The sequence below is a fragment of the Zingiber officinale genome, chromosome 5B, assembly GCF_018446385.1.
Source record: "Zingiber officinale cultivar Zhangliang chromosome 5B, Zo_v1.1, whole genome shotgun sequence".
Lineage (NCBI taxonomy): Eukaryota > Viridiplantae > Streptophyta > Magnoliopsida > Zingiberales > Zingiberaceae > Zingiber > Zingiber officinale.
The window spans coordinates 139257211-139283932 of NC_055995.1; the positions used below are offsets into that span (position 1 = coordinate 139257211).

A 26722-nucleotide genomic window follows, 5' to 3' on the forward strand; every position below is an offset into this window, starting at 1 on the left:
TCCATGAGGTAACTGCTCCATATAGTCCTCAATCCAACGGTATAGTAGAATGAAAAAATTGAACCCTTGAAGATATGATTAATTCCATGTTAGGCAGTTCTGGGTTACCCAACTTTATGTGGGGGGAGGCTCTATACACTGCATGTCATGTGCTAAATAGAGTCCCAATGAAGTCAAGGGATAAAACCTCATATGAGCTTTGGAAAGGCCGAAGGACAAGTTTGAAATACCTTAAAGTGTGGGGGTGCCTGACAAAGGTACTAGTACCTGAACACAGAAGGAAAAAACATGGTCCAAAGACCGTAGATGGTATCTTCTTGGGTTATGCTCAAAATAGTATTGCATATAGGTTCCTGATTATTAAATCAGAAATTCCTGGAATAGATGCAAATACTATTGTATAACTTCGCGATGCTACATTTTTTGAGGATATATTTCCTATGAAGACGAGAACACCTCAATCTAGTATTCCTACTAGAAATGAGCCTTCTTCTGTAGAGGTCCCATTATCCGTAGTGGGTACACCTTCCTCAAGTCACTCTAGACTAGATGAATCTAGTGAGTATACAGAACCGAGAAGGAGCAAGAGGCAACGTGTGTCTACGGATTTAGGCCAGGACTTTATCACCTATAATATAGAAGGTGACCCTGTGACATATAGAGATGCTACGGCTTCTCCTGAAGCTAAGCACTGGAAAGAGACCATTAAAAGTGAAATGGACTCTATTATCTCTAATGCCACTTGGGAGTTGGTAGATTTACCTCCTGAGTGTAACACTATAGGATGTAAATGGGTGTTTAAAAGAAAACTAAAACCTGTTGGGCCAGTAGATAAATTCAAAGCCCGCCTAGTTGCTAAGGGATTCAAACAGAAAGAAGAGATTGACTATTTTGACACTTATTCTCTTGTTACAAGAATTACTATAATCCGAGTGTTAATAGCATTGGCGTCCATATATCATCTTGAGATCCATCAAATGGATGTCAAAACGACATTCCTTAATGGAGATCTTGAAGAAGAGATATATATGGATCAACCTGAGGGATATGTAGTTTCTGGAAATGAGAACAAAGTTTGTAGGTTAGTCAAATCTCTTTATAGTTTGAAGCAAGCCCCAAAGCAGTGGCACGAAAAATTTGATAGAGCTATGCTATCATTTGGCTTTGAAGTGAATGACTCTGATAAATGTGTATATGCTAAAATGAAAGGTGATAATTGTATTATCCTATGCTTATATGTAGATGATATTCTACTGTTTGGAACTAACCTTTCTATTATAAAAGAGACTAAGGCCCTCTTAAGTGGTAAGTTTGATATGAAGGATATGGGTTGTGCTGATATGATTTTAGGGCTGAAGTTGACTCGATCAACTGATGGAATAACAATTTCTCGGTCACTCTATGCTGAGAAAGTATTAGAGAAATATGGCTATAGCCAAGTTAAATCTGTTGTCACACCATATGACCCTTCAAAAACTCTCCACAAGAATAATAGTGGTGTGACAGTGTCTCAATTAAGATACTCACAAATAATAAGTAGTCTAATGTATTTAGCTAATTGTTCTAGACCTGATATTTCTTTTGCTATAACGAAATTGAGCAGGTTTACCAGCTGTCCGGACAGAACGCATTGGGATGCATTAGACAGAGTACTCAAATATCTGAAAGGCACTATATCCTTGGGCTTGTGGTATGGGAGATTCCCTGCAGTCCTGGAGGGATATAGTGATGCTAGTTGGATAGCTGACACTGCTGAGTATAAAGGCGTTACTGGTTATGTCTTTACACTTGGAGGCGGTGCAGTTGCTTGGAGGTCTGTTAAACAGACAATTATAACCCGGTCTACATCTGAGGTAGAATTGTGTGCTTTGGATACCACAGTAACTGAAGCTGATTGACTTAAGTATCTTCTTTCTGAAATTCCCTTGATGATGAAGCCAATACCTTCTATTTCAGTGCACTGTGATAATCAAACAACAATAGCTCAGATTAGAAGCTCCAAGTATAACCAGAAATAGAAGAGATATGTACGAATAAGATTGAAGTCTATTCGTGAGCTAGTGTCTCTTGGAGTGGTGTCATTGGACTTTGTAAGTTCAAAAGACAATATTGTTGATCCACTCACTAAAGGACTTGATTCTGAGAAAATCAAGAGATCCAGTAAGGGAATGGGACTGAGGCCTGTCCTGGTTTCATCTATAGCGGCAACCCAACCTATCTGATTGAAGATCCCAAAAAATAGGTTCAATGTGGTACAAACAAGCTATAAGGGTGAAACGTAAGCATCAAATCTCATAGTCTCTTCCCTGGATAGATGCTTGACTGCTAGTAAGGATGAGCTTAGGAGCTCTTAATGAGTTCAAGATCTTAATGACTGAATGCTTGCAGTACATCCTTGGAGAACTCACCTATGTAAGTGTAATTGTGAGGCCGCAGTGTGGGGGGTCTAGGCAACTCTCCTTAGCACTTATGAAACAAGATTCGGTGGCATGGCCGTAATGCACCAACCCAGAAGGATTCAACCGTCGCCAGTGATGAGTTGTTACCAATTGATCTTCACATATAAAAGGTTTAAGATCAAGACTCTGTTCTCTTCAAACCTATGTGAATAAGATTGGTGTACTTAGGTGAAAATTCAAACCGGAAGGTATTTTCACTGAAAGCTCATTGCAACCAAACCTCAGAACATATCTTTGTTTTTTACTAAAATAATTTAAATTAGTGGGGGGTTGTTGGGATTTTTAATTCAATTCCCTTTAGTCCCACATTGCTAAGCTAAAGAAGCTTAGAAGCCTTTATATATGGAAGGCTTCCATGCTAGCTTAGTCAAGTTAAGGAGGACCTACACGCATGCGTGGGCTAAGCCCAAATCAGGTGGTTTCAGGGGGTTCGAACCGGAAATCCATAAACCGGGCGCGACGCACGCGATCATCGCGCGCAGGGGGGGGTGCAAATCCCCAGCTCGTGGGCCTCGCGCTTACGGGCGGTCCGGTTTGGTTCACCCGGTTCGTTTTTGTTAGCCGGTTTGGTTCACACCTGGTTTGGTCCGCGTGAGGAAGAGAAGCAGCGCTTCGGTTCTATCCGCGTCGCGTGAGGATGCGAAGCAACGCATCCAGCGCATCCGCGCGTGAGAAGGGGAAGCATAAGCAAAGTGTGCGTCTCTTCCTCTGCACTGCTTCAAGTGTATAAATACACTTCCTCACTTCCTTCTCAACTCACTCCAGAAAGCAAAGCATTCCTTCTTCCTTGCTTTCTACTTCTTCTTCCTTCTTTCCGACTTGTTCTGAGGCTTGGTTCGCGATCTGAGGTTGAGTCCGAGTGTGGTGCTCGTTTTGGAGTGCACCTACGAGCGACGCGAGTGGTTGTCGAATCTTGGGAGGATTTTGCCGGAGAGCCTCTGCACCGTGGGCGGCGATAAATTCTCTAAAGACAGTCGGCACGTCCGACGCTTCAATCGGAGATACACAATTTCTTAACCCTTAGGCTACGTTTGGTTGGGTGTAATGTAATCTAGCTTGTAATGTAATCAAATTTGTAATGTAATGTAATCTTGATTACATTACTACGTTTGGTAATGTAATGTATGTAATCTTTGATTACAAAGGTGATTACATTCTTTTGTTTGATATCCATTATTTTTTATAAGAAATGTAATTCATATTATTATAAAATGACAAAAATATCCTGTGACCTCTATCGACGGTCGCCACACCTCTGTCGGAGTTTGCGGCAGCCATCGGCAACCAGCTACCGCCGCCACCGTCGGTCGCCGCAGCAGGCCACCGTCGGTCGCCGCAGCAGGCCACCGTCTTCGCCAATCGGCGGTGATGGGTGACGGCAGGCGGGCGACGGCGGGCGACGACCAGCGGGCAACGGTGGCGGACGGCGATCGGCGGCCGACGATTGGCAGCGACAGTGGTGGCCGATTACTGGCGGCCGGCGGCCGGCGACCGGCGACGGCCGGCGACCGGCGACGGCCGGCGACCGGCGACGGCGCCGCATCGGCCAGATGAAGGGCGACGAGGCCGCCCTCCGCCAGACCATCGGCGACCTGATGGTGGCGACCGGCACGGCCGAGCGGGCCATCGCGGGCCTGCGGGCGGCGATCGACGAGGGCGATCGACAACAGTCTAGGGGTATATTCAGCATTTAAACTTTGGTGAAACAATGACCTCGTAATGTAATCGGATTACATAGCTTTTGCTTTGTAATCCAGATTACAAATCTTCACTACCTTTTGTAATCCAGATTACATTACATTACAAGTTTTAAATCAAACCAAACAAAATAATCGACTTTGTAATGTAATCTGGATTACATTACAAGGTAGATTACAGGCTACCAAACGTAGCCTTACTGTTATTAACGTTTATTGCATGCTCGTCATTTATTGGTGCAATTATAGATTACTGTATTAGCGTAATTAGTTCTATTACAACTAAGTCTTGTTAGTTAATTTATTCTAAATCTTACGGAACCAAGTCTAGTTGATTAATTTTTTGTTTAGATTTTTTTGAATGCTTTGAGAGCTATATAAATCTATACTTAGATGATGTTTAGGACACGTTTTTTGGATATTGAATTGATTTGCTTTACTTAAGGCACGTTACTGCTACATCTCGTTTATTTTTCTATTTCTGCTCTTGTTTTCTTGAGAAGGTTTTTAAACCTAGCTTAGGCTTTTTCTTATTTTGTTATTTCTATCTTATTTTCTCGTTAATCCATCTGAAACTTCACGTCAAGAATAATCTATATTATGCTCGGCGTCAGCTTTTTAGGTTTTACTCGAAATGCAAAGTAGCTTATTTGAACTAGTGTTGTTGATAAGATTAAGTAGTGCTTTGAGGTGATTAATAAGGTAATTGATAAGATTCAGACCCATCTTTTAATTGTTTATGTAGTACTATTTGCTATATTTGTTATATTTTAGTTTACAAATGTTACAAAATTACTTTTTAGTAGTGTTTAGAATTCATGCGGTATTGTGCTTTGGAAATTAACCTTTTTTAGTTTGTATTTTAAATTAATCACTATGCAATAAAAAAACCAGCAAGCCTCTTGTATTGTTTTGTATTTCATTTTGTTAACTATATTTAGAGATTTTTGAATTTAGATTCAAAGAAAATCCTACCAAAATATTTATTCACACTAACTTAATGTTCATGGTTTTGTGATGTCTATTGTTTTAGAGCCAATTCAACATAGTCTTCATGAATAAATTTGTTGATTCTTTAATATTGACACCAAACTATGAACTAATTAGCAGATGAACAATGATGTTGATTATGATTTTTGTACAATCTCAATTTATTTGTATTAAAAATTTGAGATTATAAACTTGGTTGGTTTGTTAATATGTACAAAAGAAACAATTCATCTCACGGAGTCAAGACATGCATGCTACTAACAAAAGGATGAAGAAAGAAATTATTAAATGTAAAAAAATTATCATATAAAGTAGGAGAGGGAAGAAAAACTTATTGAAGAAGGTAGACAATGAGAAGAAAATATTAATAAGATAGTTCTTAAAATAAATCAAAAAGGTGGAATATACAAATAAATTTTATCTAGAGGATTATTTGGTCCCTAAAAATGTGATATAGAATGTAAAACTTAAATTACTTATGGAAAAATCTATACTGTTACTTATAGTTTGAGTATTAATTAAATTTACTTGATTGATGTAAATTTTTATTTATCTCAATGTCAAGTGGATGATGTTTTTGGATTTAGAAATTAGTGTTTTAATATTTTAAATTAATTTTAAATGTGTACCGAATATATAAAAAATATAATATAATTAAAACTAGAAATAAATTTAAAAATAAAATTAGATATGGATTTATAAATTAAATTATAAATAGATTTATAAATCGATCAAAATTATATCTGATATGTTATTTGAGACATATTAATAACGAATTTAAAAAAAAAATTAAAAATAAAATTTATATTTAAAATTATTTTTATTTCATCAATTTAAAATATATTTATAAACGACTTTCTAATCTCTTTCCAATCCGTTAGCATGAGCATGGTTATCCAATACACAAGTTAAAATTAGGAGAAAAATTAAGGTTGAGTCCTTTCCTGATTCGTTGAGTCAGCTTAGACAAGGCCGAGTACTCCTCATATCCTTCATGATCGAGTCAAATCATCTCGTAGGAGGCATGGGCGGAATACTTATCCACGTAGAATCTTTATTTACCAATATATCATCCGCGGTTAGATTAAATAGCGCGTGTAATTATGAACAAACTATTACCATTTATATTGAGAATTTAAAATTTGATTATTATTTTTTTCGGTTAATATATATTCAGGATTAATTATTTATGGCATGGAATTTCTCTATATTAATAATTAATTGGTTAAACGAATTATTTTTTCCACAAATAATTTATAGAAATATTTGCCCAAAATATTTCTTTCTTAAAACGAGCTCGATTATAACTATATTAACCAGCAAACTCCGATTATCATCTGCGACAATGGAGACCGAGCTAATTCCAGGACTGCTGGACGATGTCGCTCTGCAGTGCTTCCTCCGCCTCCCATTCTACTCCATCTCCGTTGCTCGAGGAGTCTGTAGGCGGTGGAGGCGCGAACTCTCAGCGACGTCATCCTTCTATAACCTCCGCAAGGCTGCCGGTCTCGCTCGCCCCGTCTTCATTATGCTCTCTTATGATATTCCCTCGTTCCCCCTTTACAGGTGGCGTCTAGCCTTTTACGAGCCAGCCACGGGCGCCTGAGGGATCCGGCCGTTGACAGACGACGGCCTCCGCGACAAGCAGCACTGCTGGCATGTTGTGGTCGTCGGGCGAGAGCTGGTGCTGGTCGGCGGGTGGGATGAGTCAAACTGGAAGGATACCGCGGAAGTCAATATCTACGATCTAGTCACCGACGACTGGCGTCCCGGGGCTCCGATTCCGCGCCCCATGCAGTATGGCTGCGACTTTGCTGTCGGGCCACGGAACGTGTTCGTATCTGGCTGGAAGGACGATCTATCGTCGACGTTAGTTTATGACACGACAATCGATGCGTGGATGGAGTGCCACGTGGCGACCCAGGGGCCGAGCTGGTGCCCGTGGTTGGAATTCATGTCGGCCGCCGACCTCGCCGCCCATGAGGAGGAAATGATGTACGAATGCCGAGAGAAAGATGAGGACGAGAAATTGGAGGTGGTCACATGGTGCGACGACGACAAAGTGAACTTGTGGCGGAGCTTGGGATTATCGTCGGACAACTTATTTAATTACCGCCGACAATTCTTTGTCTTCCAATTCTAAGAGGATTAGTACTGAGTTATAATATTAAGTACGAATAAAATTTACACTCACGAGGTGTAAGATATAAAAGATACGAAGTATGAAAACTTTTATATATAAATATTTTTAATGCTCTTGACCGTACTTTCATACTTCCGACCATACCTGTTATGATATTTTATCTTTATAGAATTTAAGGTTGATTTTTTTTTTTTTTTCAGATGTACATATAATCAATCTCATGAATAAGAATTAAAAACTGACTGTTCCCGGTAACGAATCCTACATGTCAAAACTAACCGTTTCTATAAAAATATTAAAAATATGGGGAAAAAATAAAGGAGCATTTTTTTTTTAATTTTGCAATGGAATCAAAAGGCATCCATCCCACCAACCCCTTTAAATGATTTGTATAAATTTATAGTTATTACAATATAAATTTATCTTATTCAATAATATACATAATAAAGTAGTTATTATTAGTTGCTATTATAACTACCATATAGTGGTTATGAAATAATGACTACTACTTATCTTATTTGTATAATTGATTGATGTGATTAGATGGTAGAAGATAATATTATGAAAATAACGTAATGAGACGGATGAAAGACTGATAGGGCGGTGTACCTTTTTAACTTTTACCTAAAAATTTATAATAATTAGGAAACTCCTACCACAGAGGTCTAGCTAATTCTGAACCTACCAGACCTCATCGCCCTACTAGTACCTCCTTCTCCTTCCTGCTTTGCGACGATGGCAGAATTGATGTAGCAGTGCTTCCCTAGCATGGAAGAAGGCTAAAGGTGTTAGGGTTAGTTGGCTTCTTTGGAGGATGTCTAGATTGGTGTCACAGGATCAACTATTAAAAGTAGTTGCACTATTGAAGCTCTATTTGAACTATAGGAGTACACTTGAGTTCTTCTAACCTCTACCATTGGACGACGTTGGAAAAGAAATGGGAAAATTAAACGAGTACAATTTCACAGTCCCAATGCTAATTAAGTTTGGGTTGGGATTTTGGGAGTCTAATAGAACACCTGAAACTGGTAATAGAACACCTAAAATACGTATCCTGTTGGCTGAAAATTAAACCTATGTTTAAATTAGATTAGATTGCGAGGAAAAGAAACATTTAAACTTGTAAAAACTTGAATTTTGAGATAATTTTATTGATTTTATGTTGTTAACAAAAGGGAACTATTTTGGATAAAACAATATTGTTTTGGAATGATTTTAGATTTGCAGTTTTAATGATTTATATTAATTTATTATCTTGTGTTTTATTTATCTTTTGGACTAAACTTTAGACTTGAATTTATTTTTATGTTGTGTTTTTATGATAAATATTTAGTTGTTTAAAAGTTTAAAATTATGAGTAGTTTATTATTATATGAATTAAAATGTTCTATATGTAGATTTATGTTATAATTTTGATTAAAATGTTTAATGATCAATTACAAAGAATATATCAAATTTATTTTAAAATTGAATTAAAGTATGATGTAAAATCTTATGATTTTATAATTCGATTTTACGATCTAATTTTCTAATTGCTCTAACGATTTTACCTAAACTCTCGATTTTACTTAAAAGGGGTTTTATTTATCTCCATCCATATATGGACTGACTCGGTTACTGATGTCGTTCTGTTTTTTTTAAAAGTTTTCCAAATTATTTGATTTTTTTCACAAACTGGTAAAATGCAAGGGGCTAAGTGAAAAATATTCTCAAAGCTTCGTTGATGAAGTGCCCTTAATCTGCCACCCAAGGAATATTGTTTTCTTGTTTCTGCAGCGAGAAATACTGGCTGCATCTAATTATTAAAATCATAAAAAAAACACCTCCTATATTTAAAAAATAAAATAACATCCCAATGTATTTCTTATCCTAAAATTTTGTATCAATTATATCATATTAAATAAGTTAGTTCAACTTAATTAAAAATATTATATATACAATGCTTTTATAGCAAAAAAAAAAATCATCAATTAAAATTATCTAAGTTTAATTAAATTATATATAATGACTACTATTATAAGTGTGTTTGGTTCAAACTAGATAATACAAATTTTAAAAAAAAAATAGCTTGGTGTAAGAAGCTCTCATCATGCGGGGTCATGGGAAAATATTCATTGTACATAGTTTTACCCTGTTTTTTGCAAGAGGATATTTGATTTAATTTAAGTAATATAATAAAATATGTTTGTTTGAAGGTTTTAGTGCATAACCTAGTGTGATATTTTATCGTATTATCCTTAGTTTTATAATGATAATATTATTATTGATAGTTGACGCGGTGATGATGAGGGGCGCCACCCTGCTACCACGGTGGAGGTCAATGGAGGTCAAAGTCAAGACGGTCAACGGATGGATGGTCTTAGCTGGTTGGAAGGACGGTCTTGGCCGGTCGGGCGAGGCATATTCCGACCGTGGGTTAAGCACCGACTCACCATCTCCGACACGGAGTAATCAAACCGATGCTCAAGGGATGCGCAGAAGCCGAGCAGAGCGGCTCCTCCGCTCGGCCTAGCAGCAGACTCGACATCAGCCGAGCACGCGGACAGTGAACTGCCCGCCAAGTAACTATCCCGCTCGGCCAAGCAATAGAGCATGTGGACAGTGGTCTTCCGACCAAGTGGTCATCCTGCTCGGCCCAGCAATGGACGACACTTGGACAGAGGACTTTCTGTTGGTGCAGCGGAGGCCAACAAGAGGGGAGTGAATTGCCTGCACAAAATAAAACTACCCTCCTCAGATCTTTCAACTCGAAAGTGCAATAGCAATAACAATAAAAAATAACTAAAACAATAAAGCTAAACCGAAGGACAGAGAAGATCGGGAGTTAACCTGGTTACAATCAAGAAGGTTGTTAATCCAGGGCGATGAAAAGCGCACACTAGAAAAATCTCCTTCTCTGAAGGCGGAGAAGCCTTTTACACTCTTACAGCTCAGAACTATTGCTAGGAATTGATTACAGAGTTGATGGAACAGATGATCTCTAATTCCTAGTTCCAGAGGCCTTTATATAGCCTCTGGAAATCCTATCTCGGATGTCCGAGGCGCCTCTAATAGGGGTCCAAGGCGCCTCCATCGAGAGAGTGGATAAACTTTATCTAAAAGCACAACGTTCACTTCTGCCAGGTCCGAGGCGCCTCCAACAAGCATTGAAGGCGCCTTCAAGATGGAGGTGCCTCCAAGCCTGATGGACGCGCCTCCAAGCCTGATGGAGGGGCCTCCAAGCTGGCTGACAGCTTTTTCCAGCTTGATTGCTTCTTTGCTTCGTCTTCCGAAGCTCCGTTCTTTTGGGTGATTCCGGCCAACCGAAATAGGGCTCACCCAAAACCAATTCCTGGCCTTCTCCTCGAGTAGTCTTCCTCCCGGCTTAACGTCCCTCGAATGTCGCGCACGTTCTTCTCGCCCACCGGTGTACTCTATCGCAGCTCTCTCGTCCTTCGGACGAATCGAGCCCGTCGGCTTCCATCCTGTGCTGTCTTTCTTGCTAGCTGCGTCTTCCGCTCGACTTCCTGCGCTCCTGAGCTCCTGCACACTCAGACACAGGGGTTAAACACAAAGCATGACCTAACCAACTTGGTTGATCACATCAAAACACCCGCGGGGTCCAACAATCTCCCCCTTTTTGATGTGCATCAACCTAAGTTCAAGTTAGGGTAAAAAAATAGACAAATAGTAATTTTAAAGAGAATTACTAAACTAACATTTTAAGCATAAATTTGTAATAAGTAAAATTGCAACTAAATAAAAGTTTAAAAAAATTTGAAAAAATTATCTCCCCCTAGACTTGTACTAATCTCTCCCCCTTTGATCACAGCAAAACGGGTAAGAGTATGATATTTAAAAATATTTAGCAGATTTTCAAGTTAGAAGAGTTTTGAGTAAGATGAATTTTCCAAAATTTTCTAAACAGAATGGAATTTTTCAAAATAATTTCTAAGTCAAAATTAATTCTTAAAATTTTTTTAAAAGAAATTAAATAAACTGAACTTTTAGAGTTTTTCAAAAATGTTAAAAACTTTCAAAGCATTATTTAATTCTAGTTTAATGTTTTTTCATAAAGTTAATTAAACATTTTATTTCAATATTTCAGCTTTTAGATCATGGTGAGGCACTAGGCCTTCTTGGTTATTGGAGCAACAACCACTTCCTTAGACAAATCTTCATAAAGAAATTTTTTGTTTAATTTTCTCTCTTGAAAGCCTTAATTGAACAAATTAATTTAGCACAGATTTCGGAACCCAATAGAGGTTCTTTCCTACAGAATTATTCAAAAATTTAGGAGGTACATATTTCTTGGGCACTCTTCTAAGTTGACCCTGATGGTTTCTAATGTACCAATTCAATTTTCCATAAATTCTAATTTTTGATTTTAGAAATTTATTTAAACATGCATTATCATTATTTTTTAATTTTTCAACTTCAATTTTTAATTTTTCATTTTCTGATTTTGGATTGTCGTACATCTCAAGTGGACATGCTTTTGCAAATTTTATTTTCAATTCAGTATTTTCTTTTTCTAATTTAAACAAATCTTTAGAAAGAGATTTGATAAATTGAAACGGCTGAGTAGGGGTTAGGGCGCATACATTACTTACCTGACTTGGTGATGCTCCCCCTTCACTGCAGCTTTCCTCTTCTGATGTTCCTCCCCCTTCATCTATGCTCATTTCTGAGGTTGACTCTTCTTCCAGCTGATGGCTTGCCATTAGTGCTACCCCCGGGAATTCTTCGAGGTTTGATTCGGAGGACGACGAGTCTGACCAAGTGGCCTTCAGGTTCTTGAGCTTGGAGGATTCTGGTTTCTTGTACTTTACCTTTTCCTTCTCTTTCTGTTTGCTCTTCAATTTCGGGCAGTTATCCTTGATGTGCCATTTTTCGTTGCAATTGTAGCAACGTACTGTCCTTGTCTTTTGATGACGTTTACTCGACTGCGATCTAAATTTGTTAGATTTTAAAAACGTATTAAAACGTCTTACCATTAACACAGCTTCGTTTTCGTCAATCGATGCGTCAGAGTCAGAAGCGTTTGTTTTTGCCTTTAAGGCAACGTTCTGACTTGTCTTCTCTACTCCATTGGGCTCTGCAACTCGAGATTCGTGAAGTTCAAAAGTAGAAAACAAATTTTCTAAAGTACTTACTTCGAAGTCCTTAGAGATGTAGTACGCATCTACTAAGGAGGCCCACTCTGGAGTTCTGAGGAAGGCGTTGAGCGCATACCGGATTGATTTCCGGTTCGTTACTTCTTCTCCAAGGTTGGTAAGTTGAGTTATTAACTCCTTGATCCTTGCTTGGAGTTGCGCTACCTTCTCGTCGTTGTTCATCCGAAGGTTCGTTAACTGGGTCCGGAGGATGTCGCACCTCGCTAGCTTAACTTCCGAGGTACCTTCGTGAAGCTCCAGGAATTTTTCCCAGAGGTCTTTCGCGGAGTCGTAGCTTCCGATTCGACTTACCTCTTGTGGTGGCAGAACGCTAAGCTGGTGGAATTTTGCCTTTCCGTTGGCGACAAAATCGGCTTGCTCCTTCTTGCTCCATGTGTTTACTTCTTTATCTTTTGGAACTGCATAGCCATATTTCATAATTAAGCAAATGTCAAATTCTGTCTTGAAAAATACCTCCATCCGGCGTTTCCACGTCGCGAAGTCTCCGTCGAACTTCGGGGGATGAATATTCGCTCCGACCATCGTCTTGATCGTTGTGCTTCAGTCGGCGGTTAGTCCTTCTGAGGCGGTCTGGCTCTGATACCACTTATTGGCGCAGCGGAGGACAGCAAGGGGGGGGGGGGGTGAATTTCTTGCATAAATTAAAACTACCCTCCTCGGATCTTTCAACTCGAAAGTGCAATAGCAATAACAATAAAAAATAACTAAAACAATAAAGCTAAACCGAAGGACAGAGAAGACCGGGAGTTAACCTGCTTACAACCAAGAAGGTTGTTAATCCAGGGCGATGAAAAGCGCACACTAGAAAAATCTCCTTCTCTGAAGGCGGAGAAGCCTTTTACACTCTTACAGCTCAGAACTATTGCTAGGAATTGATTACAGATTTGATGGAACAGATGATCTCTAATTCCTAGTTCCAGAGGCCTTTATATAGCCTCTGGAAATCCTATCTCGAATGTCCGAGACGCCTCCAATAGGGGTCCAAGGCGCCTCCATCGAGATAGTGGATAAAACTTTATCCAAAAGCCCAACGTTCACTTCTGCCAGGTTCGAGGCGCCTCCAACAGGCATTGAAGGCGCCTTCAAGTTGGAGGCGCCTCCAAGCTGGCTGGCAGCTTTTTCTAGCTTGCTTGCTTCTTTGTTTCGTCTTCCGAAGTTCCGTTCTTTTGGGTGATTCCGGCCAACCGAAATAGGGTTCACCCGAACCCAATTTCTAGCCTTCTCCTAGAGCAGTCTTTCTCCCGGCTTAACGTCCCTCGAACGCCGCACACGTTCTTCTCGCCCACCGATGTATTCTTCCGCAGCTCTCTCGTCCTTCGGACCACCGAGCCCATCGGCACCCATCCCGTGTCGTCCTTCTCGCTAGTTGCGTCTTCCGCTCGACTTCCTACGCTCCTAAGCTCTTGCACACTCAGACACAGGGGTCAAACACAAAGCAGGACCTAACCAACTTGGTTGATCACATCAAAACACCCGCGGGGTCCAACACTTTCAGCCGAGCGGCTATCCCGTTCAGTGTGGCAGAAGACCCAAGAATATCATAATCCTGGTCGAGCAGCTATTTCGCTCGGCCGAGCAACATACACAGTGAGATATCCTTCGACATCCTTTGGGAGCTAGTGTCGCTGCCAGACGGCATGGTCAAATAGAGGATCGTACGACGGAAGCTTCCACTGTCACTTGAAAGATATGCTCGGCCCATTAAGGTACTGTGTCAGAGACACTTTACTGACATGTCTCTTCAGAGGAAGCTTGGGATAGCGTGCCCGCTTTAAAAAGCGTGCACACACGCTACAGGAGCCCTATATAAAGGGGGTCCAGGCATTGACGGAGGAATTTTTTTTTCGTGATTTCTACTGTTGCGCTACAGTTCTCTTTGCTCCTTCTTGCTTCGCCGGAGACTGACTTGAGTGTTGGAGTGCCATCGTCGGGGACCCCTTCCCTGGCTCGGCACTGACGTTGCTTCTTATTTTATTATTTCTATCTTATTTTCTCGTTAATCCCTCTGAAACTTCACGCCCAGAATAATCTATATTCTACTCGGTGTCATGTTTTTAGGTTTTACTTGAAATACAAGGTAGCTTCTTTGAACTGGTGTTGTTGATAAGATTGAGTAGTGCTTTGAGGTGATTAATAAGGTAATTGATAACATTCATACCCATCTTTTAATTGTTTATGTAGTACTATTTGCTTATATTTGTTATATTTTAGTTTACAAATGTTACAAAATTATTACTTAGTAGTGTTTAGAGTTCATATGATATTGTGTTTGTGGATATTAAATCTTAGAGAACTAAATCTTGTTTAGTGTTCATATGGTAATTTATCCTAAATCTTAGGGAACTAAGTCTTGTTAGTTAATTTATTCTAAATCTTAGGGAACTAAGTCTTGTTGATTAATGTTTCGTTTAGATTTTTTTGAAGACTTTGAGAGCTATATAAATCTATGCTTAGATGATGTTAAGGACAAGTTTTTTGGATATTGAATCAATTTGCTTTGCTTAAGCCACGTTACTGCTATATCTCTTTTATTCTTTTATTTCTGTTCTTATTTTCTTGAGAATGTTTTTAAACCTAGCTTAGACTACTTATTTTGTTATTTCTATCTTATTTTCTCGTTATTCCCTTTGAAACTTCACGCCCAGAATAATGTATATTATGCTCGGCGTCAGGTTTTTAGGTTTTACTTGAAATACAACATAGATTCTTTGAACTGGTGTTGTTGATAAGATTGAGTAGTGTTTTGAGGTAATTAATAAGGTAATTGATAATATCCAGACTCATCTTTTAATTGTTTATGTAGTACTATTTGCTTATATTTGTTATGTTTTAGTTTACAAATGTTACAAAATTATTTCTTAGTAGTGTTTAGAGTTCATATGGTATTATGTTTGTGGATATTAAGCTTTTTTAGTTTGCATTTTAAATTAATCAATGTGCAATAAGAAGACTAGCAAGCCTCTTATATTATCTTGTATTCCATTTTGTTATCTATACTTAGAGATTTTTGAATTCAGATTCAAAGAAAATACTATCTAAATATTTATTCACACTAACTTATTGTTCATGATTTTGTGATGTCTATTGTTTTAGAGTTAAAATAGTTTTCATGAATAAATTTGTTGATTCTTTAATATTGATACCTAACTATGAACTAATTAACAGTTGAACAATGGTGTTGATTATGACTTTTGTACAATCTCAATTTATTTGTATTAAAATTTGAGATTATAAATTTGGTTGGTTTGTTAATATGTACAAGAGAAACAATTAAATTCTCGGAGTTCGAAGACATGCATGCTATTAGTAAAAGGATGAAGGATGAAATTATTAATATTGAGGAAGGTAGATTAAGAGAAGAAAACCTCATTAAGATGGTTCGTAAAATGAATCAAAAGGTGGAATATGCAAATCAATTTTATCTAGGAGTATTTGGTCCATGAAAATCGTGATAGACAATGTAAAACTTAAATTACTTACGATAAGAATTAAAAATCTATACCGTTATTTATATAGTTTGAGTATTAATTAAATTTACTTGATTAATGTAAATTTTTATTTATCTCAATGTTAAGTGCATGATGCTTTTGGATTTAGAAATTGTTTTTTTTTTAAATATTTTTAATTAATTTTAAATGTGTAATTATTTAATGTAAAATAATATCTACATGAGAAATACCGAATATATAAAAATATAAGATAATTAAAATTAGAAATAAATTTAAAAATAAAATTATATATGGAAATATAAATTAAATTATAAATAAATTTATAAACTGATTAAAATTATTTATTTGACTCGCTGCGTCAGCTTAGGAGGCATGGGTGGAATACTTATCCACGTCGAATCCTTATTTACCAATAAATCATTCCCGGTTAGATTAGATAAGTCCATGAGAAATTGTTACTATTTAGATTGAGAATTTAAATTTTTAAGATTTGATTATTTTTTTTCGGCTAATATATATTCGGGATTAATTATTTATGGCACAGAATTTGTCTATATTAATAATTAATTGGTCAAACGAATTATTTTTTCCATAAATAATTTATAGAAATATTTGCCCAAAATATTTCTTTCTTAAAACGAACTCGAATATAACTATATTAATCAGCAAACTCCGATTATCATCGGCAACCATGGAGACTGAGCTAATTCCAGGACTACCGGACGATGTCGCTCTGCAGTGCCTCCTCCGTCTCCCCTTCTACTCCATCTCCGTTGCTCGAGGCGTCTGCAGGCGGTGGAGGCGCGAACTCTCAGCGTCGTCGTCCTTCTATCGCCTCCGCAAGGCTGCCGGCCTCGCTCACACCGTCTTCATTATGCTCTTTTATGATATCCCCTCGTTCCACCTTTACAGGTGGCGTCTAGCCTTTTACGAGCCAGCCACGGGCGCCTGGGGGGTCCGGCCGTTGACAGACGACAGCCTCCGCGGCAAGCAGCATTGCTGGCATGTTGTGGTCGTCGGGCGAGAGCTGGTGTTGGTTGGCGGGTGGGATGAGTCAAACTGGAAGGACACCGCGGAAGTCAACATCTACGATCTAGTCACCGGCGACTGGCGTCCCGGGGCCCCTATTCCGCGCCCCATGCAGGATGGCTGCAACTTTGCCGTCGGCCCACGGAACGTGTTCGTATCTGGTTGGAAGGACAATCTATCTTCGATGTTAGTTTATGACACGGCAACCGACGCGTGGATGGACTACCACGTGGCGACCCAGGAGCCGAGCTGGTGTCCGTGGTCGGGGTTCATGTCGGCCGCCGACCTCGCCGCCCACGAAGAGGAAATGATGTACGAATGCCGGGAGAGAGAGGAGGACAAGAAATTATAGGTGGTCACATGGTGCGACGGCGACAAAGCGAACTTGTGGCGGAGCTTGGGATTGTCGCCGGACAACTTATTTAATTACCGCCGACTATTCTTTGTCTTCCAATTCTAAGAGGACTAGTACTGAATTATAATATTAAGTACGAATAAAATTTACACTCACGAGGTGTAAGACATAAAAGATATGAAGTATCAAAACTTTTATATATAAATATTTTTAATGCTCTTGACCGTACTTTCAGACTTCCGACCATACCTGTATGATATTTTATCTTTGTAGAATTTAAGGTTGATTTTTTTTTCAGATGTACATGAATAAGAATAAGAATTAAAAACTAACTGTCCCCGGCAACGAATCCTACTTGTCAAAACTAACTGTTTCTATAAAAATATTAAAAAAAATGGAGGAAAAAACAAAGGAGTATTTTTCTTTTTCCAATGGAATCAAAAGGCGTCCATTCCATCAACGTCTTTAAATGATTTAGTTGTTTTTGATGTTATTATTTTCTTGTCGCATACATTGTATATTATATACAATGTTAGAGATGACCTCGTCCTTCTTCCATGGACAAGCAAATCAGATCGCATACCTTTATGCTGGAGGTCGAAAGAAGGGTGAGGCGTCTGAAAGCAGAATAAAAAATATAGATTCGTTATATTAACGGTTCTTTAGTGTCGGTCCCATAGATATGAAAGAAATTATATATAAGTACATAGACGTCAAGCACATAATAAAATATAAACTCCAAAAGAGAGAGAGAGATAAAACGAAGGAGGCATACTACTTACTTTCTCCTTCGCTCGACTGGAGAGAGGTTTTATTTATCTACTTCCGTATCTGGACTGACTCGGGTTGCTCGTGTCGTTCCGTATTTTTTTTAAAAGCTTTCCAAATTATTTGATTTTTTTACAAACTGGTAAAATGAAAGGGGCTAAGTGAAAAATATTCTCAAATCTTCGTTAATGAATGCTCATAATCTGCCTCCCAAGAAATATTGTTTTATTGTTTCTGCAGCGATGAATAATGGCTGCTTTTATAATATTTTATGGATAATAAATTCATATATATATATATATATATATATATATATATATATATATATAATAGGTAAAAAAACTCCCATAATTATTAAAATCATAAACAAAAAATCTACTATGTTTAAAAAATAAAATAACATGCTAATGTATTTCTTATCCTAAAATATTGTATCAATTATATCATATTAAAATAAGTTAGTTCAACTTAATTAAAAATATTATATATACAATGCTTTTATAGCAAAAAAAAAAACATCAATTAAAAATGTTTGATTTAATTTAGGTAATATAATAAAATAGGTTTATTTGAAAGTTTTAGTCATAATTTTCAGAATCATGATCCTATGCAAAATCGATTTAGGGTTAGGATCGGATCGTAGAATCATATGATCCTACAAAAAACTCTTAAAATCTTATCATACATAATTAATAATTAGAAAAAGTACCCTTAAAATCTTATCATACATGATTTATGATGTCTATTGTTTTAGAACCAAAATAATCTTCATGAATAGATTTGTTGATTCTTTAATATTAACACCTAACTATGAACTAATCGGTAGATGAACAATGATGTTGATTATGACTTTTGTACAATCTTAATTTATTTGTATTGAAAATTTGAGATTATAAGACTCACTCGTTTTATTTTTTGATTTGCTAGATTGTCTCAACAAACTTAGTTAGTTTGTTAATATGTATAAGAGAAACAATTCATCTCACGGAGTTCGAAGACATGTATGCTACTAGCAAAAGAATGAAGGAAGAAATTATTAAATGTAAAAAAAATTTATCACATAAAGTAGGAGATCGAGGAAAGAAAAGTTAATTGAGAAAGGTAGACAAAGAGAAGAAAATCTCAATAAGATGATTCGTAAACTGAATCAAAAGATGGAATATACAAATAAATTTTATCTAGGAGGATTTGGTCCCTGAAAATTGTGATATACAATGTAAAACTTAAATTACTTACAGTGAGAATTAACAATCTATACCGTTACTTATAGTTTGAGTATTAATTAAATTTACTTGATTGATCTCAATGTCAAGTGAATGATGTTTTTAGATTTAGAAATTAGTTTTTTAAATATTTTTAATTAATTTTAAATGTGTACCGAATATATAAAAAATATAATATAATTAAAATTAGAAAATAAAATTATATATGGATTGATAAATTAAATTATAAATAGATTTATAAATCCATCAAAATTATATTTGATATGTTATTTGAACACACTAATAACAAATTTATATTTATCGGATTACTCATGTTAAAATTTGGAGAAAAATCAAGGTTGAGTTCTTTCCTGATTCGACACCAAATCCTTTCCCATGACTCGCCGCGTCAGCTTAGACAAGGCATACGTGGAATACTTATCCACGTCGAATCCTTATTTACCAATATATGATATATCATCGGCGGTTAGATTAAATAGCGCGTGTAATTATGAACAAACTATTACCATTTATATTGAGAATTTAAATTTTTAAGATTTGATTATTATTTTTTCGGCTAATATATATTCAGGATTAATTATTTATGACACGGAATTTCTCTATATTAATAATTAATTGGTTAAACGAATTATTTTTTTCCATAAATAATTTATAGAAATATTTGTCCAAAATATTTCTTTCTTAAAATGAAGTCGACCGTAACTATATTAATCAGCAAACTTTGGAGGAAGGTTGATCATTGGCGACCATGGAGACCGAGCTAATTCCAGGGCTGTCGGACGATGTCGCTCTGCAGTGCCTCCTCCGCCTCCCTTCTACTCCATCTCCGTTGCTCGGGGCGTTTGCAGACGGTGGAGGCGCGAACTCTCAGCGTCATCGTCCTTCTATCGCCTCCGCAAAGCTGCCGGCCTCGCTCACCCCGTCTTCATTATGCTCTTTTATGATATTCCCTCGTTCCCCCTTTACAGGTGGCGTCTAGCCTTTTACGAGCCAGCCACGGGCGCCTGGGGGGTTCGGCCGTTGACAGACGACAGCCTCCGCGGCAAGCAACACTGCTGGCATGTTGTGGTCGTCGGGCGAGAGCTGGTGCTGGTCGGCGGATGGGATGAGTCAAACTGGAAGGACACCGCAGAAGTCAACATTTACGATCTAGTCACCGGCGACTGGCGTCCCGGGGCTCCGATTCCGCGCCCCATGCAGGATGGCTGCGACTTTGCCGTTGGGCCACGGAACGCGTTCGTATCCGGCTGGAAGGACGATCTATCGTCGATGCTAATTTACGACATGACAACCGACGCGTGGATGGAGTGCCATGTGGCGACCCAGGGGCCGAGCTGGTGCCCGTGGTTGGGATTCTTGTCGGCTGCCGACCTTGCCGCCCACGAGGAGGAAATGATGTACGAATGCCGGGAGAAAGATGAGGACGAGAAATTGGAGGTGGTCACATGGTGCGACGGCGACAAAGCGAACTTGTGGCGGAGCTTGAGATTGTCGTCGGACAACTTATTTAATTACCGCCGACAATTCTTTGTCTTCCAATTCTAAGAGGATTAGTACTGAGTTATAATATTAAGTACGAATAAAACTTACACTCACGAGGTGTAAGATATAAAAGATACGAAGTATGAAAACTTTTATATATAAATATTTTTAATGCTCTTGACCGTACTTTCAGACTTCGGACCATACTTGTTATGATATTTTATCTTTATAGAATTTAAGGTTGATTTTTTTTTTCAGATGTACATGATATGCGTGATATAAAATTTTTGGCATATCATAATAATCCTAGGTATAATTTTAAAAAATAGCAGTTATGATTCATAAATACTATACCGGGTAACAATTTTAATTTTATAGTTATTACAATATAAATTTATCTTATTCAATAATATTCACAATATAGTAATTATTATTTGTAACTGTTATAACTATCATAGTGGTTATGAAATTATGACTACTACTTATCTTATTTGTATAATTGATTGATGTGATTAGATGGTAGAAGATAATATTATGAAAATAGCGTAATGAGACGGATGAATGATTGATAGGGTGATGTACCTTTAATATTTTATGGATAATAAATTCAGATATATATATATATATAAATAGGCAAAAAAATCCCTTAATTATTAAAATTATCAAAAAAAAAAACACCTCCTATGTTTAAAAAATAAAATAACATCCTATTATATTTCTTATCCTAAAATATTGTATCAATTATATCAAATTACAATAAATTAGTTCAACTTAATTAAAAATATTATATACAATACTTTTATCGTAAAAAAAATCATCAATTAAAATTATCTAAATTTAATTAAATTATATATAATGACTACTATTGCAAGTGTGTTCGGTTCAAATTAGGTAATCAAGATTAGAAAAAATAAAACATAATCAAAAAGATGTTTAATTTAATTTAGGTAATATAATAAAATCATATTTATTTAAAGGTTTTAGTATATAATTTAGTGTGATATTTTATCATATTATTCTTGGTTTAATAATCATAATAATATTATTATTATTAGTGATATATAAATAAATAAATAAAATTAGATATTTTTTTATTATTTTAGAATATTTTAGATGATTCTATTAGGTTTTAGAATATGTTTATTTAATTTATTCCAACTATAACTAGAACTAGGAGTGATTGATTTAATTAACTAAAATTTTAATCAAATACCTAAGTTAAAAAAAAATACCATCTTCAACTTCCTTTATTGCCACCCACTTGTCGCCTGTTGCCCACCACTGTCCACTACTGCCACCTCTGACCGTTGAACTATCGCTACTACCGTTGTTGTCCGTCGCTCCCACCACCCACCCTCTACTCACCACTGCTGCTGCTGCCACCTTCGGTCGCCACATGAAGCTTCGTGGCAATTTGCACACAAGAAGGAATGTTGTGCTGCTGCCACCTCCACCCATCTCGTTGTTTTTCCAACATTGCCTGATGGCCACTACTGCCACCTCCGCCCACCTCCTCTAGGCGCTACATGAAATTTCACGGCGATATGCTTGCTACCACCTCCACACCGTCCTGTTGTTGATCGGACACCACCAAACTCATTTGACGATTCTGATCCTTACAAGGGTACGTAATTTCGAAAAAAAATTGCTCAATCTTTGGAATCGAGAAAAACCTTGGATGGTCGATGATTTTCTGATTCCAAGTTTGATGCCAAAATTGACAACATTGGCTGACGTTTCAGAATCAAGAAAAAATTTGGAATCTAAAAAAATCTCGAACCAAACACAATTATCATATATGGATAACTTTGGTGGTAATCTGTCATATCTATGAACTAAACATACCCTAATAATTTTAAGTTGATTTGAATATTTTTAAAATATTATTGATCAAATTTAAACAACGTTGATCAAATTAATAACTAATATATATATATATATATATATATATATATATATATATATATATTATTTAGTTAAATTATTATCGTGAAACTATTCTTCTACCTTCAATTTATTATATTATTAATTTCATTTAACTCTCTTAATTATTTAGAAATCTTATTTTATCTTTTCATTTATTTATTCATCACTGAGTTTATAAAAATTATTTAACTTGTATAATATATCCAATAATAAATTTACGTATAGATATAATTTATGTGATATAAAAATAATATTAAAAAAAAAATAAAATTATCAGGATTTAATAAAAATTTATTTACAACACTCTTGTGGCAAAAAATGCCCCGGTCAATCAATCCCTAAATTAACACGAAGAATTTTACCTGTCGAGATTGTTTCAGATATGGTGGAGCCCACTAATAATACAATGAGGATAAATTCTTGAGCAAACGATGGGAGGGATCATCCGATCAGATTCGAAGTTAAATTTTGTGTCGAATACTATTTTTTTAAATGATTTAATTATTTTTAAATCATGCAAATTTATACTTCAGAGACAATTTTGAAAACAAGCCAAAGTTGAATTATTTCGTGTGTTAAATACTATTTTTTTAAAAAAAATGATTTAATTATTTTTTTCTTGGCTTGAGCCACATCATTAATAGCTTTATTGCAATTACGTGGATCGGCGAGGGCAAAACTGTCAAAGTAACCACGAAAGGTCGGATAAGATATTGTGCTTCACCGAGCACGAAAATGGCAGCAAAAGCAGTGAAGCGAACCAGTAGCCATGGATTCCAGGTTGATGCGTCAACAAGATCGCCTACGCCTTAATCTACGTCATCGCCAGCGGGTGGATCCTCTTCCGGTTCGTCGGCGCTGCGCTCGGCCTCTACCAGCTCGACTCCGCCCCTCTGTCCCCTTCCGCCATGTTCAAAGGTTCGTCCTAAACCAAGTTAGGGTTTTTCTTGAACTTCCCTTTTGAACAAGATATTCTGTAATCCTCTCAATTCTCAGTTCAAAAATGCCACCTTTTTCTCAAATTTGCCATAACAAATCGGCTCTAGCTCTACTGATGAAACCTAGAACCCAAACAAATCTTCCAAGATTCAAAGTGAAGAATTATGATCGATAATGATGCAATATGCATTGTATTGTTAGGAAAAAGAACAAAGAAAAGTGAAACAATGACCTCCAACCCAGCACCAAAACCTTTAGATGGATAACAAAAACAAACCACTTCAGGAACTATTAAGCAGGGTGAGCAGTTGCACACAATGATCTCAATTATATACCTCTCACAAATCCATAATTTGGCATGGTATTATTTGAACTGGTATGTGTTGTTGAGTAAAACAATCTTGGATCCTTCTACCAAGGAAGACACGGCTATGTAGGGCTGGTTGCAGCAGTGGCAACTCGCTTTCTCAAACTGTTGCTTGCTACATGTATTGCTGCCTGGACCGGTGTCTCCTCACCTAGCTGATCTGAGTCTTCAACCGGTTCAGAACCGGATTCCTCATCCCCAATTGGTTCCTCGGCTGGAGTGGGTATGCGAGCAGTTTCTGAACTGTCTATTTCAGGAGCTGTCTCTTGGGACTGGGCTGAAGAAGGCAGGAGAGACATGGTTTCCTTTGTTGGCTGTTCTCGTGCCTGCCTTTTGGTAGCATTGGGCTCAAACCTTGCTTCCTTTCGAGGTTGCTGAGATGGTGCCAATTGACGAACAGACACAGACGGCATTGCAGAACTTAACCAAGGAGCTTGCTGCTGCTCCTGTGGCTGCAGGAGTGCAATGTAAGAAGATATTCATCAGTTATTACAATATCAATCTTTGGTCTTCAGGTTCATTGTTTATTTTCTTTATAAGAACAATACTATGAAACATCTGGTTCGTTATAATCTAAATGGTAGTTTCATAAGACCTGCATATTTCACTTGGAAAACAGATTTTACAGGAAGCTAAGTGAAATAGGTTTTGCAGTCTGTTGCTTCAACACAACAGTATCAACCAGATCATAGATCAAGCATAAGTGGAGTACAACAAAAGCATTTAAGTGGTACTTAGAGCATGAACATTTACATAATAGGTTCACAATCAAATGGAAATGAAGAAGGTGATGAATGCACCACTAGCACCACTAGCAAGAGGTTCTTCTTTTGAAATACAATTTGGTTTTAGACAATTATGTAGGTGTTGAATATCATAGAAGTTAAAAGAATGAGAAAAGTAAAGTCATGATTCTAAAGGTAAATACATCACTAGTATAAGATGCTCTTGTTATCTGATTGATACAAACATGAATGCATAACAATAGCATTTAGGTAATAGCAACATCAAGAAGTCATCTTTCTCCCTGCTTATTTGGGATCGACTACAAGGATAACTAAAAACAGAGTGCTAATATGATTAAAGACAGTAAAAAAAACTCTTTTTCTTTGCTATCAACCATACCTCTATAGAATTCATCTTTTTTGCTGGCATCAATGAAATAGCATATTTCATTATCTCAGAAACCCTTGTCTGCAAGTAGCTAGCAGCCATCTGCCAAGCTATCAATCCCCTGTCTGCGGCTCTTGCTCTAAATTCGACCAATGACCTATCAATCTCAGACTCATGCTCCGCGATAAAAGACCCTAGGTATGTTTCATAGACAAATGTTGCTCCCTGAAATGATTTAGATTTGTAATACTAGTTAGACCAAGCTGTATGGTAGACATGAAGAAAAAGCATAGTCTAGATAGGAAAATATAAACACACTTTACACAACTTCAATCATTATTCATTCTTAAGCTAGTTAAATGAATTGTTTAAAAAAAGAAATTTCACAAAATGAACCGCAAAAATCTTAGAAACTAGGAAAGCATTGAGTAGCTTAGAATTAGTTAAGTTGCAGAAAGGAGTATCATACTTTTGTCCTGGGATGCCACAAATACAGGAAGGCTCCAAGCTTTGCTCCGTAATAGAATGGCAACCTACATGAGGAAAAGGCAAATAATAAGAAGTGTAGATATTGCAACTATCATAAAAAGAGCAAAATTCCTTGCTCACCATGAGAAGAATATATCAGCAAATACTCCCAATGCTGTCAACAATGCAACTAGAATCCTGAAAAGGGAACAAATAATACATCATGTTTGTTTATGAACACATTTAGATGATTTTTGCTTGACTAACCAATATTGGCACCAGAAACGCAACTGCCCAATCTCTTGCTTATTCAATTCTATGGTCTTGTAACACTTGTAAGCTGGATAAGCATAGCCAAAAACCAGTCTGCAAAGTATAATCAACACACCAGTTTCTCAATATTGTAAACATCGCCCAGTCCAAAGCAACAAGGTTTTTTGGTGTCTTACATCAAAACCCTAAAAATGAACGAAGTTACCATGATCACTCCACCGAGAACCTATTAACAAGATAAACACAAGTTAATCCAGAAGGCTGCAGTCTAGTAGCCCGAGAGAGAGAGAGAGAGAGAGAGAGAGAGAGAGAGAGAGAGAGAGAGAGAGAGAGGACGAAGCATTTTTATCCACCAAGAATGAGGAGACCGCCACAGGTATCAGCGTTGAATCTAGAGATGACCTCATCTACCTTCGAATTCGCCCCCTCCTTCAAGAGATCGATCCCTTTCTCGCTGTAGTCTTTGCTCCGGTCAAGGTCTCCGTGATTTTTTTTTTGTTTTTAAATTGTTTATCTTAACGATCCTTTGTGTCATAGGGTGGTAAATATACGTACACAAATAATGTACAGTAGGATAAACCTCATGACATTTCAATTCTTTTCCAAGAGTGAGTGGAGTTAGGGATGTCCATCGATAGAATTTGAGTAAGATTTTATATTTTTCATACTCATCTTTATTTATTATATCTATATTCATACTTAATTTTATACTCAACGATATTTAACTTTCATACTTATGTTCATATTTACATCCTACCCATCATACTATTACTCTATACCATCTTCATTTTAAAAAATATCTCAATGTACTTGTCATATTTTTCTCTTCTCGTGCTCATTCAATCGGGATTCGGGTGAACATTTCCCTTGGAAAAGAAATGAGAT

General features: G+C 37.0%; 2 protein-coding genes across 2 annotated transcripts; one reads left to right on the forward strand and one right to left on the reverse strand.

Annotated features, from left to right (window-relative positions):
- The first annotated feature begins 16585 nt into the window (after positions 1 to 16585).
- On the forward strand, positions 16586 to 17275 carry LOC121987156 (F-box/kelch-repeat protein At1g80440-like). The gene has a single exon (XM_042541049.1). It carries the CDS (start codon positions 16586 to 16588, stop codon positions 17273 to 17275), a length of 690 nt encoding a protein of 229 aa, XP_042396983.1.
- Positions 17276 to 24045: 6770 nt separating this feature from the next.
- Positions 24046 to 26091, reverse strand: LOC121987157 (HVA22-like protein i). The gene is made up of 6 exons (XM_042541051.1): positions 26014 to 26091; positions 25832 to 25930; positions 25706 to 25762; positions 25566 to 25629; positions 25109 to 25321; positions 24046 to 24435 (listed from the first exon to the last, which is right to left on the reverse strand). Exons 1-6 carry the CDS (start codon positions 26043 to 26045, stop codon positions 24046 to 24048), a joined length of 855 nt encoding a protein of 284 aa, XP_042396985.1. The 5' UTR covers positions 26046 to 26091.
- Between the last annotated feature and the right edge of the window lie 631 nt (positions 26092 to 26722).

What these genes read in the sequence shown, in the direction of transcription:
- LOC121987157 (XM_042541051.1), bottom strand. Translation starts at nt 26,045, where the DNA reads ATGGTAACTTCGTTCATTTTTAGGGTTTTGAT. An exon ending in CGTTTCTGGTGCCAATATTG is followed by an intron (nt 25,763 to 25,831) that starts GTTAGTCAAGCA and finishes TTCCCTTTTCAG; the next exon opens with GATTCTAGTTGCATTGTTGA. An exon ending in GCTGATATATTCTTCTCATG is followed by an intron (nt 25,630 to 25,705) that starts GTGAGCAAGGAA and finishes TTCCTCATGTAG; the next exon opens with GTTGCCATTCTATTACGGAG.
- LOC121987156 (XM_042541049.1), top strand. Translation starts at nt 16,586, where the DNA reads ATGGAGACTGAGCTAATTCCAGGACTACCGGACGATGTCGCTCTGCAG.